Source organism: Orcinus orca, chromosome 11, assembly GCF_937001465.1.
Source record: "Orcinus orca chromosome 11, mOrcOrc1.1, whole genome shotgun sequence".
Taxonomy (NCBI): Eukaryota; Metazoa; Chordata; class Mammalia; order Artiodactyla; family Delphinidae; genus Orcinus; species Orcinus orca.
In genome coordinates, this window is record NC_064569.1 from 56,504,740 (window position 1) to 56,518,390 (window position 13,651).

A 13,651-nucleotide genomic window follows, 5' to 3' on the forward strand; every position below is an offset into this window, starting at 1 on the left:
TGTGAGTTTTGTGGTGCCAGATTACCCTCCTTGTGCCACCCCCCCCACCCCCATAAGGTTATCTGGTATCCAGTTGTCCCAACACTTTTTTTATAGTTTAGATCACAGGTTAGAAGACTTTTCCATAAAGAACCAGATAGTAAATATTTTAGACTTTGTGGGCCAAGAGGCTAAATAAAGGATAATATGTAGGTACTTATATAACCATTTAAAATGTGAAAAATCATTCTTAATTTTTGCACCCTACATATATAAGCAGTGTGCTGGATTTGGCCTGCATTCAGTAAATTGCCCACCCCTGAGTTAGACCATTCATTTATGGCTAATTTGAATTCTCCCTTATATATATACTAATGTCTGATTTTTTTGGCCTGTTTCTTAACTCTTGTTCTGTATATCATATTGATTCTTTGGAAGAACTACAACATAGTTGAATAGCTGTAGCTTTATAGGCAATTTTCACATCTTAGTCAGGTAAGGTCTTTCACATCCTTTACAAAAATGTTTTTGACTGTTGCACATTTATACTGATGTTTCCCTTCTTTCAGAAGAGTATGTCTCTCTCCTGTTTCTGTTCTTTATGCCGTTTAGGAAGTAGGATTTTATGGTTGCCGTTTTCATTACATTTTTCTAATTGGTTTTTACTGATATATGAAATAGTTTGTATGTGTATATATTTATTTTATAACTAACTACCTTACAAAACTCTTTTTATTAGTTTTTGTTGATTGGGAGTATGGGCTCTGGACATTCTATTTTATGAGTTTATATCTCAGTCACATGGTTTACTAGCTGTGTCCTTGGGCAGGTTACTCAGTCTCTGTATGTCTCAGTTTTCTCATCTATAAAATAAGAAAAATAGTACATGTCTAATGGGTGGTGGTTTTAAGGACTGAATGATAACTGTATGCAAAACTAGAAGACCAAATAGTAAATATTAAATGTTGCTACTATAATGAATAATAATAACATTATGCCATGGATTCTTTTGGTTTTTTTAGTAGTTATGTATATCATCTGCAGATAATGATTATTTTGTGCTTTATAAGGCTTTTAAAGAGAAAAAATTTAAACATAAATAAATGACTGGGATAATTTTGTATTCTTTTCCTTCCTGGCAACAGTGAGAAAATTATTTTAAATTGTAACTTATGATAAAGGAAAACTGGCCAGTAGTTGAGTGAATCTTTAAGCCAACTATCCAAAAAAAAACCCCAAAAGCAAAAAGACCCCCAAAACCTAACCAATTCCTGATTTACCCTAACCATAGAGCATAAAACGTAATTGTTTCTTCATCATATGCATGGTTGTAGAAGTATTTGGTAAACTGTTCTTTATAAGATTGTGTGGATTAAATTGCTAAATATTTCTTTAGGGCTACTTCATATTTTCCAAGGCCTTTTATTTCAAGAGATGCCTGTACATGTATGTGTCTTTCAAAAGAATGCTGAATTTGCTGTTTTTGAGGTATAAAAGTAATATAAATTACAGATATATTACTTAAATGTTTTCACAAGAATAAGTAAATCGTAGGCAGATACGGGCTTGATTTCTCCCTTTCCCTTTTCCTTTTTTGAATCTTAGCGCTGTCATTTATTAGCTCTGTGGCTTTGGGAAAGTTATATGACCTCTTCTGTGCCTTGGTTTCCTTATCTATATGTAAAGCTTGGATACTGATAGTTCGTGTATCATGTAATTGTGTGATTTTTAATTATTTGTTTTTAATTATCTTTTTTTGGAGACTTATAGAAAATGAAAAACATTCATATAAGACGCAATAGACAACTCTTTGGGAGCGGTATAATCTAAGCAATTTTAGGGTTTTCTTAAAAACTATATCTGTATTTTGATTGCTAACGTATTTTCTAGTCTTTTGAGTCTTTGTTGCACTCATTTGGTGATTCTTAAGCATAATCATTTTAGACACACAAACTTGTGGGAACCTCTTTTCCCTTGTTTTAGTATGTGCTATAAAGACATGAAATGTAGCACCTATCCTTACTTTAAAAAAAAAAACTCATGAAACTGATTAGAGTAGACTACTTCCTTGTTTTGACAAATGGCAACCATTTTCAACTCGTACCTAACTTTCATACTTGTGTTAGCCTACAGCAATTATGGCAACTAGGATTTCTCTCAGGCCAATTTATAATAAATATTTTGTTAAAATCTAGTATAAAATAAGGATACCTTCTATCACCATTATTGTTGTCATCCTCATGATTAGTGTTTAACTACATAGAGAGTCATCCTGGCTGACTCTCTGGCTCATTGAATTTGTTTCTGTCTCAGGACCTTGCGCTTAGTTTTTTCAGATCTTCACATGGTGTTCTCTCTCACTACATCCAGGTATCTGTTAATCTATCTTACCCGAGAAGCCTTTCTGATCACTCTTTTCCTAAGTAGCTTGTATATACTATCAGTACTACTACTACTACTATATCCTAACTTCTTTCTTGCATTTTAACAGTTACAGCAACTATCTCTTCCTGAAGTATGTATTTATTAATTATTTATTCTCCTGTGTACTACACTAGAATTTAAGTTTAACAAAGGCAAGGACCTTGCCTCTCTAGTTTACTGCTGTGTTCTTAGAACTTATTATAAGGTGTAGGAGATAGTGGACTCTTACTGAGTCTTTTTGTTAGAGAAAGGGAAGGAAATGAATTAATGTTGAAAATAACAAAATTAATATTATTTGCAGATACAATTGTTTACCTAAAAAACTCAAAAATAACCTTTAAAACTTTTAATTTGAATGTATATAAGTATGTCAAAATTTTATATGGCAACAATAACCTAATAGAGTTAAATGTAAATAAATCAGACTTTAAAGAAATTAGAATTAAATGTCAAACGATTTGAAGGCAGTGTTCTAAAATCTCTTAAATTCATTGCCATTTAAATAATCTTCAAACTCTGTATTTTAAAGATAAAAAGGCAGTTTTTATAAACTCCTATTTATAAAGGGAGTTAAAATGATATACTTAAAAGATATAACAAATTTTGATACATCTACAAAAATAATTAGAAAATTTTTCATCCAGTAATAACAATCATAAAAAATCATAGTCAGAAAATACCATTTTATTCCTCTCATACTAGCAAAGAGGGTTTTTGTTGTTGTTGTTTGGTTTTTTGGTTTTTGTTTTTAAGTGGAAGAGTAGCCATTATCTGTGAGGGAACATTGAAGTAACTGCTGTGGAAGCATAAATAATACAAACTTCGTAGAAAACAGTTTAGCAATGCATATTAAGAGCCTTTAATATACCTTTAAATTTGTGCTTTGGCTCTAACCTAAGATTCACACAATATAATATAGAGATCTTCGTTGCCATACTTTCTTTAGTATGTTCTGCATGTTAAATGTTCTATAGGAATTAATTACATTGACTATTTCAACATATATTACACTTTCTGAAAATGTTATTTTTGAAAACTTAATGCTTTAATCAAAATTACTTGAAATATCTGGTAAACTCATAATTTGTTATTGATTTTGATTGATTTTCATTGTATGTTACATAAGCTACCAGGTCCTATGACTTACTGACTATTTTGTTTTTCTGCCTGCTTCCTCTCTTGTCCCTTTCTTCTTTTGGTCTTTTTAATATATTATCTTCTAATAGTCTTTCTTTTTGTTTACTAGATTTCATTCTGACTTCAGTGGTTTCTTATTTTTTTAACCATACTGTTTTTAATTTTTAAATGTTTTTCAGATTCTGTCTAGATTTAAAACTTTCTTTGTTTTTTTTTCTGTTTGTAGATATGATATAGTCAAAATCATATTTCTTTGTTGTTTTCATCCTGGAATAAATAACAGAATGCTAGGAATTATATTATCACCATACCTTTAAGTATATTGTACAATGAATTTTTAAGGAACACTTAAAAACTTATATATTTCATTTTTAAATTGCTTTTGTGGTCAGGGAATTTTTATTTAATAAAACTTTGTTGCATTTTGAAGTCATTTTTTATGTAGAAAATTATTTCTTGACCATACTGACTTTAATGTTTCTTGAAATAGGTTTTGTGATTGAAGGTACATTTTATTGGAGGGAGTAATTGCGAGAGGTGATCACTATTGGGAACCATGAGGGGGATAGAATAATTAACACTTCTTTCCTGTTATGGATTGCTGGAAGGAGCCAGATTGCCCTGTTATTAAGTTTTTCAAATATACATTTTGTAAAACAAAATAATTTTAGAGTTTTTTTGGTCATGGATTTCAGAATTATATCTAGTAACAGTGGAAATATTTTAGAAGTACAGTTTCTAACTTGTTGATTTCCTTGATATTCTGTATATTAAGCAAAAGGATAAAGGAGCTCTTTGTTGAGTCAGGAAAATAACTTGTATTACATTACTGTTTCTTCTAGTTGCTTTATTGTCGTTTGAATGAAGTGTTGTATTATAGACTGTTTGAGAAATGAGGAAGAATATAGTTGTTATAACGGTTTTAGACTGGGAACACGGTAACCTGCTTATTGGTTTCAGCATTCTACTGATTGTGTGACATTTAATCTTTTTCTACTGTTTTCCCCCTCTAAGAACACAAGTTCTGCTCCTTATTTTATCTAGAATTCATTTGATAAACTTCTTTCTTTAGCTTCTTAAGCAAAAATGAATATAAAATTAGGGTACTATTCAATAAATTCCCCTAAGGCTGCCCCTCTGATTGCTATTGATGAGAGTCCTGCATTGGGAGGAAGATTAGATTACTAGCAGCAGCTGCTACCATTTATTGAACACTTAATATGTGTATATCTTATCTAATTTAATCTTCACGTCAACTCTATAAGGTAGGTAGTGTTATTTCCATCTTACAGGAAGGAAACAGAGGCTCGGCTCTCCCATAGGTAAGAGGCAGAATCAGGATTCAAACCTAGATTTTTTTTCTGACTCAAAGCCGGGCTCTTTCCACTTATGCTTATATTCCCTACTCTAATATGTCTCTTGATCTAAAGTTCTATATTTTTCTAAGAAATTTACCTTTATACAATTAACTTTCAGCAGTTAAAAAATTATATAAATTTTCTGTCGTCTGTTAATTGTAGTTATTTCTGTGCCAGAGTACATTTCTTGTGTATTTTCTTTGCGCTTGTAAATAGCGTTTCTACCCCATAATCCTTCGTTGTATGTTAAATCCATTTTAAAATCCATTTTTAGCACTGATATATTTCATGAATCATGCTTTCAGAGTTTAAAAATATATACCGCTAGGATTGATTTTATAAGAAATTATATATTTGCATTTTGACACATTTTGAAGCAGTCATTTTAACATTGGTTTGTATAGCTGATCAATGCTTATTTTACTTCGATGGTTTGAAGGTTATAAACCATTAAACAAACTGCTTTCATGTTTCTGTAAAGCATTGTTTACTAACCTTCATGTACTCACACATAGAGAAAATGATAATATTTAATATGTCATACTGGTAAATGGGTCACCGTGCTGCTCTTCGACTCAAATATTTGGCCCAGGGAGCCATTCCCCCTTTACCTTCATGTTGTGTCATCTTCTCTACTTTATCTCCCGGTGCTGAGAGGAGTGATATGTTGGCATACCTATAACTCACTTGTGGATGTATAACCTTTGTGAGAAAGTAGACTATAAAATGTCTGTTCTTTGGAGTTATGTGCTCAATAAACATACACATTTCTGGGAAAAGTAAAATTTTTAGTGGTCCATTCTAGAATTTTCACATTATGGATCATTCTAAGTCATGGATTCATGCTGGCCAGCATCTTTTATATGAAGCCTTTGGAAACTATACTCCATTACTTTTGTTTATAGCTTATAATGATAACAGAAAATCATGATTGTTAAGGGATTTTATTATAAACATTTTACCTTCTGTCACCAACTAAAGCTTCATTGTATGTTACATATGTTCTTTGATCTTGTTCTTGCAATTTAGAAATGAACCTTTAATGTGCTTAAAATATTTGCGGTTAGGTGGTAATAGTAACGATAATTGTACCTAACAAAATAACTTGGTCAGGCATAAAATGTGTATTCTTTCAGTTTAACTGTTTATATTGTATACCCTCCAGATTTCAGAAGGAATATTTATAAGGTTTGATGCTTTTTTAGAAAATTTGTTACTATATTTAAATACTGCTGTGTTTAGTAACTTAGCCCAACCCCAGAAGAGTCTGGTGTATGTCATTAGTTTAAAGCTACTGTTGTATAAAAACTTCTGTGAATTTCAGAATAATTAAAACAATTTAGAATTTTGACATGAAAATAGCATGAAATGTGTATTGTATAAACCTCTACTGTTTAAATATTTTTCCCCCTGGCTTTCCTACTGCGGTCAATGTCAGCCCAGTTCTTCGCTGGAAACCAGAGAGGCCTCTGATAGTTCCCTGTCTGGTGATTCTCCACCCATCTCTTTTCCCCTATATCTCAACCATTTCAATAGGACTCCTTCATAGTCGCAGTTCTCCTGTTCTAGCTTAGTATCTTACCGTTTCCATCCAGTTTTGCTGTTGGAATTATCTTCCCAAAGCACAGTTTGATCATGTCACTTCTTGGCTTAAAATTTTTTTTTCTCTTTATCGCCATAGTTAGAGCCAGCTTTGCATAACATTTAAGAAGACCTTTTGCATCTGGTCCCATCACTCTCTTATTTCCCATTCTTCTATTCCCCAGTGTGCGTAGGGTAGGCCTTATCTCCCTTCCCTAATTACCCTATTGTTCAGTCACGGACGTTTCTTATTTTGTTTGTATTCTAATCATGTCACTAACTTTTATCGCACTCACTGCATAGTCTCACACTGGAAGACCCCTCATCTGTACCCACATCAGATGTTACCATTCTACAAAGTATTCCTGTTACCTCACCCTTTTTTAGAAATATCTTCCTCCAGTGATACTTTATACTTCCTTAAGAGCACTTACCACACTGTGCCTTGGAACATAATTAGTTGTTTAATTCATTCTGTCCTTCCACTAGATTACAACCCTTTTGATGACGCAGCTCATCTTATTTAATTACGGTGTTTTGATGGTTGCTTAATATAAGACAGGGAATACACAGACATGCACTTACACGTACACATTTTCATTTACTCAGTTTAAGTATCTAGTTTTTTATAGCACTGCCACATGCAGTGCTAGTCTCTATGAAGAAGTAAAAAATGAATATAACATGGCTTCAAAGAATTTTTATTCTAGGAAAAAAAGATGATGCAAAAAATTGAAAGGCATTGTACACAAGTGCCATGAATGTACATGCAGTGTACATTACATACCATGTCTATACATATTTGTAAGTATTTTGGGTTTGTCCTTTGGTATTGTATCACCTCTCCACGTACCTGGTTGTGTGTATGTTTGTTAGATTTTTCTACCCATTTGATACACATTTCTGTATAAAAATCGGTAACTAGTACAAAATAAAAACTTTTTTATTTAGGTAATTTTATTTTCAACTTTAATAAACTGAATTTAGAATTTAGCTTAATATATTATTTAAGAATCAAGTAATTTTATTTAAATTTAGACTTTTTGAAGTACTGTCTTCATGTATTTGTTAGCCTAGTTTGCTTTTTTTTAAGTGAGGTAATGATGCTGTCATAGTTTCATTTAGAATAACTGGGGAAAAAAAACTTTGTAGCCATCAAAAATTAATTTTATTTGCATAGTTTGATGTCATGCAATTGTGATACGCTCTTAAGTAACATGGAATTTATTATGCAATGTTTTTGTTTTTCTGAAGATTGGGAAATATGGATTTGATTCTCACATATTATGATATGTTGTACAGATTTGTAAAGTGTCAGTGCAATGTTCTGTGTACTTTCTTTATGCTCTAATATAATTAATTTGTTTTTAGATGCTGGCATCACCATCTACATCAGGTCAGCTGTCTCAGTTTGGGGCAAGTTTATACGGGCAACAAAGTAAGAATTTTGTATTTATTCTGGGATACTTTATTTAAAGAAAAAAAATACCTACCAAATAAAGAATAATGCTGCCCTTGTGGGTTTATTCTAGGGTTTAAAAGGAAAGGTATTTAATTTTCAGTTTTTCTTATTTTACTTAGCGAAAAACCTCATTATTTCAGACCTTTCTAATTCAAGATTATTTGGATACAGGGTAGATCAAAATTTATTTCTTCATCTTTTGTATGTGTATGTTCCTTTGCAGTATTTTTGAAGAAGATTTGCTAAACAAATTAAAAATAGACATTCTCTATGTTTTCAGTTGGAGGAAGTTAAAGGTTTTTTGACTGGTCAGTTAAGGAGGTTGTTTTGTTTGTGTTTTTTGGTCTTATTATTAATGTAAGCCCATTACCTAGCAGTTTGTGAAATGTTCTCTTTGTTTAGCAAATACTTCTTTTACTTTGGCTCAGTCTGGGTATACAATCTCTGTTTTTGACTAACAGTTCAAAGCTTTTTCCATATACAAGATTTTATTTCTTTTATGTGTTGTAATACTTTTATAGCTCTCAGCACAGTGCCTGGCGCATAGTAAGCGCTCAATAAATGTTAACTATTATTATGACATAATTTTTATAAAACTAAATTATAAAATTTTCCTTTTTTAAATTAATTTTCCAAACTTTTATATATTAATAAGATTTGTCATATATTTTAATGTCAGAGGCTGCTGATCTCTCATCTCTGTAGTGGGAGGGGAGTGCTAAAAGGGATGTAAATTCCCATCAAAGATTACAGAATAATAGGGTAACTGAAGCAGACAATCTGATGACCAAATAATTTAACCACCTTCAAATAAAAATCAGTTATGTGATTTGGAACTCTTTCCCAGTATAATAAAAGGCAAAGTTTTGATAGATATAAGAGTAGTTTGTCATACCACTTTACCCTTCAATTTTATTTTGAAATTTAGTAAGGGGAAAAAACTTATTTTGTTAGACAAATATAGTTTCCATCTATTTTTTTTCTCTCTACCTCTTGTGGCATTCTTTTTGCTATGAAACACAATTTTGTTAGTACAGAATTAGTAAGGAAAATTATTAATTACAGATACTAGCTTTCCTCTAGTTAAGTAGAAAACATTTTTAAGCCTTTTATTACACAAAAAAGATGTTGCTTATTTATCAGCAAATGTTCATTCTAGTTATTGAGGGAATATTATTAGCTAGCAGTTTGTTTCATTTGGACTGTTTTTGTTTGAAGCCTACTACTTTCACCTTTCTGGTAACCCTTACGTTCGAAATATCTAGTTAAATTTTAAAGCTACCCTTTATTTCTATAGAGAAACTTACATTCCTTTCTTTTTAAAGCCCACAATTTATCACAGCAGAAAGTAGATAGTGGAATAGAGAAAAGTTATATTTGAGAAGCCAAGGTTATTTAATGAAGGAGAATGGCAATTATTTTACAATATAATCAGCTATATGGACTTTGAAAATCTGATCTAATTTTTTTAACCTACAAATGTGAAGTTATAATTGGGCTAAGTTATAGAATGGATTAGGTTTGGAATATAGTTATTTCATTGGTAAGGTAGACATTTATTGACTTAATTTGTGTACATGATTGTGCTGATGGTTAAGGATATACAAAGATTACAATAAATGAGCAAAGTTATTTTCATTAGGAAAAGTATTTTAAGGTACTTAGTAATTTAAAAAGAAGTTACATATGACAGATATTTCCTGTTGGAGTTTAGTATAATAAATGGCATTGATGAACCAGCATTTTCAATTCATGGCTCACTCTTTTAACTGACATTGTAGGTATTAACTTATTTTAAAAAATGAACCTTAGATCAACTGAAACTGAAATGTCTCAAGTCAGGGTACAATCATTCCTTTCTAGTGCACAGATCTAGAAGCTACAACTAGTAAAATAAAATAAAATAAAACAGAGCCTGAATTCCTAGTCACTGTCTGTTAGGATAGAACTGACAGGGCCAGATAAGTCTCTCAGCTGGTAAGTAGTTTGAACACACACCTTCTCAGAGAGAACACCAGCTACCATGTAGGACTTGAGGGTCAGGGCTTCGGTAGTATAAGTAAGTCAGAAAGATAAAACTTGAGGGGCTGACCTTATTTAATAAAGGATGGGGAGATAGAATAAGTAGGTGGGAATAGATTCATGATGTTATTCTTATGGCAGCTAACTTTAATTGTGCATTAGGCTTCATATTACAAAGTTCTTTTGCCCCCCAAGTGTATTGAGTACCACCATTAACTCTGTATTCAGATTGGCAAAGTTCAGTAGGAATTTGAGCCATTAAAATGGAGGTTTACTATCTGTTTTGTGTTCTTGATGATTAGAGAGATAAGAGGTGGAGAAGGAAGAGTGCCCTCTCCAAAACTGAGACTCACTGAGTTTAAAACAAGGGAAGGAATTCCTCTTGGAATGGATACAGAGCTGCTTAAAGCTTTCACCAGATTTGGGTGGAAGTGATTGTATAGTACACAAGGGTACCCAGAAAATGCTGGATTAGGAGCTTGTGTGATCATGTACAGTATAGTTGTATCCAAATATGTAACTTTTCATCAAGGGTTTATGTGACTACTGTGCATCAAGTGGTAACTGTAGAAGCTGGTGAATGGAATCTTGTATTCAAGTTGCATGATATTCTCTACTTGTTCTCTACTTTTGCGTAAGATTTTAAGTACACTGTCTAGGTTTAAAGACCCCTGGGCTCCCTGAAGCTGTGTACTAGATGAGAATGAACAGGGAGCCAGGAATTAATTTCCCTGGATAGTCAATGCATTGAAATTAAGTGGTAGTATCGTTGGTGTGACTTTTTCTTTCTTACCAACAGGATTTAGGGCCTTGGAGGATTTGAGAAAAAGGAGTACTTTTTTTTTTTGGCGGTACACAGGCCTCTCACTGTTGTGGCCTCTCCCACCGCGGAGCACAGGCCCCGGACGCGCAGGCTCAGCGGCCATGGCCCATGGGCCCAGCCGCTCCGGGGCACGAACCCCTGTCCCCTGCATCAGCAGGCGGACTCTCAACCACTGCGCCACCAGGGAAGCCCAAAGGAGTACTTCTCATATGCCTATAATCTAGCCACATAGGTTAACTAGCTGTCTGAATGAATCCATTATATACATTTGTATCTGAATTCTCAGAGGACCCAGACCACTAGCTGGGAAAGGAAATAAACTTCTCTTTCTGGGATCCGGACTCCTGGCTTAAAAGCAGTGGCATAGCCTTATGCTTTCAACAACATCCCTTTGGCCTCCTGTTTTAAGAATACATATATGAAAGCTACTTGTTTTGTGGAGAACCAGAGCACAGGTGGAATGGTTCATAAATAATGCTGTTGACAGTATAGTTAGGCATGTGACACATTTTGGTAGCTTTCAGGAAATAGGATCATTTAACAGATACTTGAATTAATAATGAATGCCCTGGGAGTTCTTGCTCTCTAGAAGCATTTTATAGTTGGGGAGGTCAAGACATATTTATATGCAGAGTGTTAAATACCATAGGTTAAAAGGTATCATGTTGAATGATACGGACAGACTTGCGGATTGGAGAGAAAAGCACAGTAAGCTACAGTGGTACGGGAAAGGTTCAAAAAGGAAGTAGGAATTGAGTTTAACAGATATTTTTGAGTGCCTACCATATATATTGCATCATGCTAGAGACTGCATATGTATTGTAGAAAGAGCATTCTCTTTTATGCCATCTCTGTACAGTGTATATACGCCTTCGGTGTTGCTGTGTTTATTGATTGCACGTCTTCATTGCCTTTGTATCCTCAATACTCTGTACACGATAGGCACTCACTAAATGTTTGTTGAATGCATGATGAACAAGATATGGTCCTTATATATAATCTAGTAGGATAAATACACAAGTTATTTTTCCTGCAAAATAGAGGAAGAAGTACAGAGTTTTCTGGGTACTTGAAAGGTAGGAGTAATCACATACCTTAAATGATCAGGACAGGATTTACAGATGAGGTCATGTTTAACATTGTCCTTGAAGAGACTATGAGTAAGGTTGTTTTAGTAGTGGAAACAAAATCTACAGCGTGGGATAAATTTTTGAGTGGTTTGCTTTATCAAGACAAGGGAAATCTATTAGGCTGTTACATTGGTTTCAGCCAAGAAGTACAAATCTTCACAATTTTATGGAATCTATCTCAAGATATTTGCTACTTTTCAAGTTCAAGAACACAGCTATAACATACTCTTTTCCCCCAGAAAACACCTATTTATAGGTGAAAACCATTATTACTTCATTAGACTATCTCATTTTATCTTACCTTTAGGACCACCTGTTGATTTTCTTTCCATAAGCATGTTTCATCCCCCCACCCGACCCTCACTCCCCAAAAGCTAATAGTTATTCAGTATTTTCTATGTGTCGGGTGCTATGTTAAGTACTTGATATAAATATAAACCCATTTAATCTTCACAACAACCTGATTAAAGGTTAAGGGACTTGCCTAGGGAGTAAGTAGTAGAGCCAGGATTGCCTTACTTTGTAAGTTTTACTATGAGTAAATATGAGTTGAGAACAGCAGTTTCTTTGAAACCTGGATGCTACATATTACTTACTGAATGTCATGACCCTAGAAAGCAGTTTGCACACAGTAGAAACTGCATATGTTAAATCCACAGATTCCAAGAGTCTGCTGACTAAGGCATTATGATAGGATTTATTGTGTTATTTATCTAGTACCTACCATGAGTGAAGAATTATTCCAGGATTGAAGAGTGTGGCAAATAACAATGTTCCTGCTTTCATGGAGCTTATATTTTAATGAAGGAAGACAGAGAATAAGCATGCAAATAAATTTATTTACTTAGTAAATAAATAATATGATTCTGATAATAAGTACTATAAAAAATTGTCAGTTTAATGGATGAGTGGATGGGATCAATAGTTTTCGAGCAGACAAAGAGGCTGTCTCTGAGGCAGTAGTATTTGAATGGAAACCAGTCTGTTGAGAAGTGGAAGCCCTTGGAAAGATCTGGGGAAGAGCTTTTCAGGTACAAACAACAGCAAATGCAAATGGTCTTACTCATGAGAATGTAAGAATGAACTTCATGTGTTAAAGGATGAATGAGAGGGCCAGTATAATGAACAAAGAAAGTGAAAGGTTAATGGGTAGCAGGTGTCAGGTCATGGAGTCTTGTAAAGATTTGGTAAAGCATTTGGGTTTATTCTAAGTTTAATGGGAAGGATTTTAAGATACAGTTTCATTTTTAAAAGATCACCTTGCTGTGTAGAAAATGGACTGAGTGGAGGAGGGACAAGTGACAAGAAAAAGAGAAAGACAATTAGTGCAGTAGTCCAGGCAGGAAAGTAGGGTGGCTTTGGACTAGTGCTAGAGGTGTTGAGAAATGGTTAGATTTGGGATATTTTGGACATAGAACTAATATGAGTTGGGGATGTGGGATATGAAAGAAAGAGAGGGATCAAGGATGATCTCTAAGGTTAGAGACCTGCATTACTTTGTGAAAGGGTGCTGCTAATGTATCATGCAAACTTAGGTTGAGGAGGAGGAGTGCAAAGTATATGTAGGAGATTCACACAGCTGTTCCACAGATGGAGTGCCACCTGCTGTAAAGATCCAGCCAGATGTTTGGGACTCCCGGCTGGTTCTAACACAGCAGCAACTTCTCATAGTTGAGGATTTTGAAGCCAGGTTAGCTCCATCCATGCTTGTCTCATACATCCTTACTATCCAGAA

The 13,651-nt window shown here is 33.6% G+C and overlaps 1 protein-coding gene across 6 annotated transcripts in view; it reads left to right on the plus strand.

The window, feature by feature from the left end:
• Positions 1-13,651, plus strand: part of CNOT2 (CCR4-NOT transcription complex subunit 2) — a 111,210-nt gene that overhangs the window by 69,649 nt on the left and 27,910 nt on the right. For all 6 annotated transcript variants that reach the window (XM_033409605.2, XM_004281885.3, XM_033409604.2 and 3 more), the window contains exon 4: positions 7,851-7,917. In XM_033409605.2, coding sequence (XP_033265496.1) covers positions 7,851-7,917 — 67 coding nt within the window. The remainder of the gene's footprint in view (positions 1-7,850; positions 7,918-13,651) is intronic.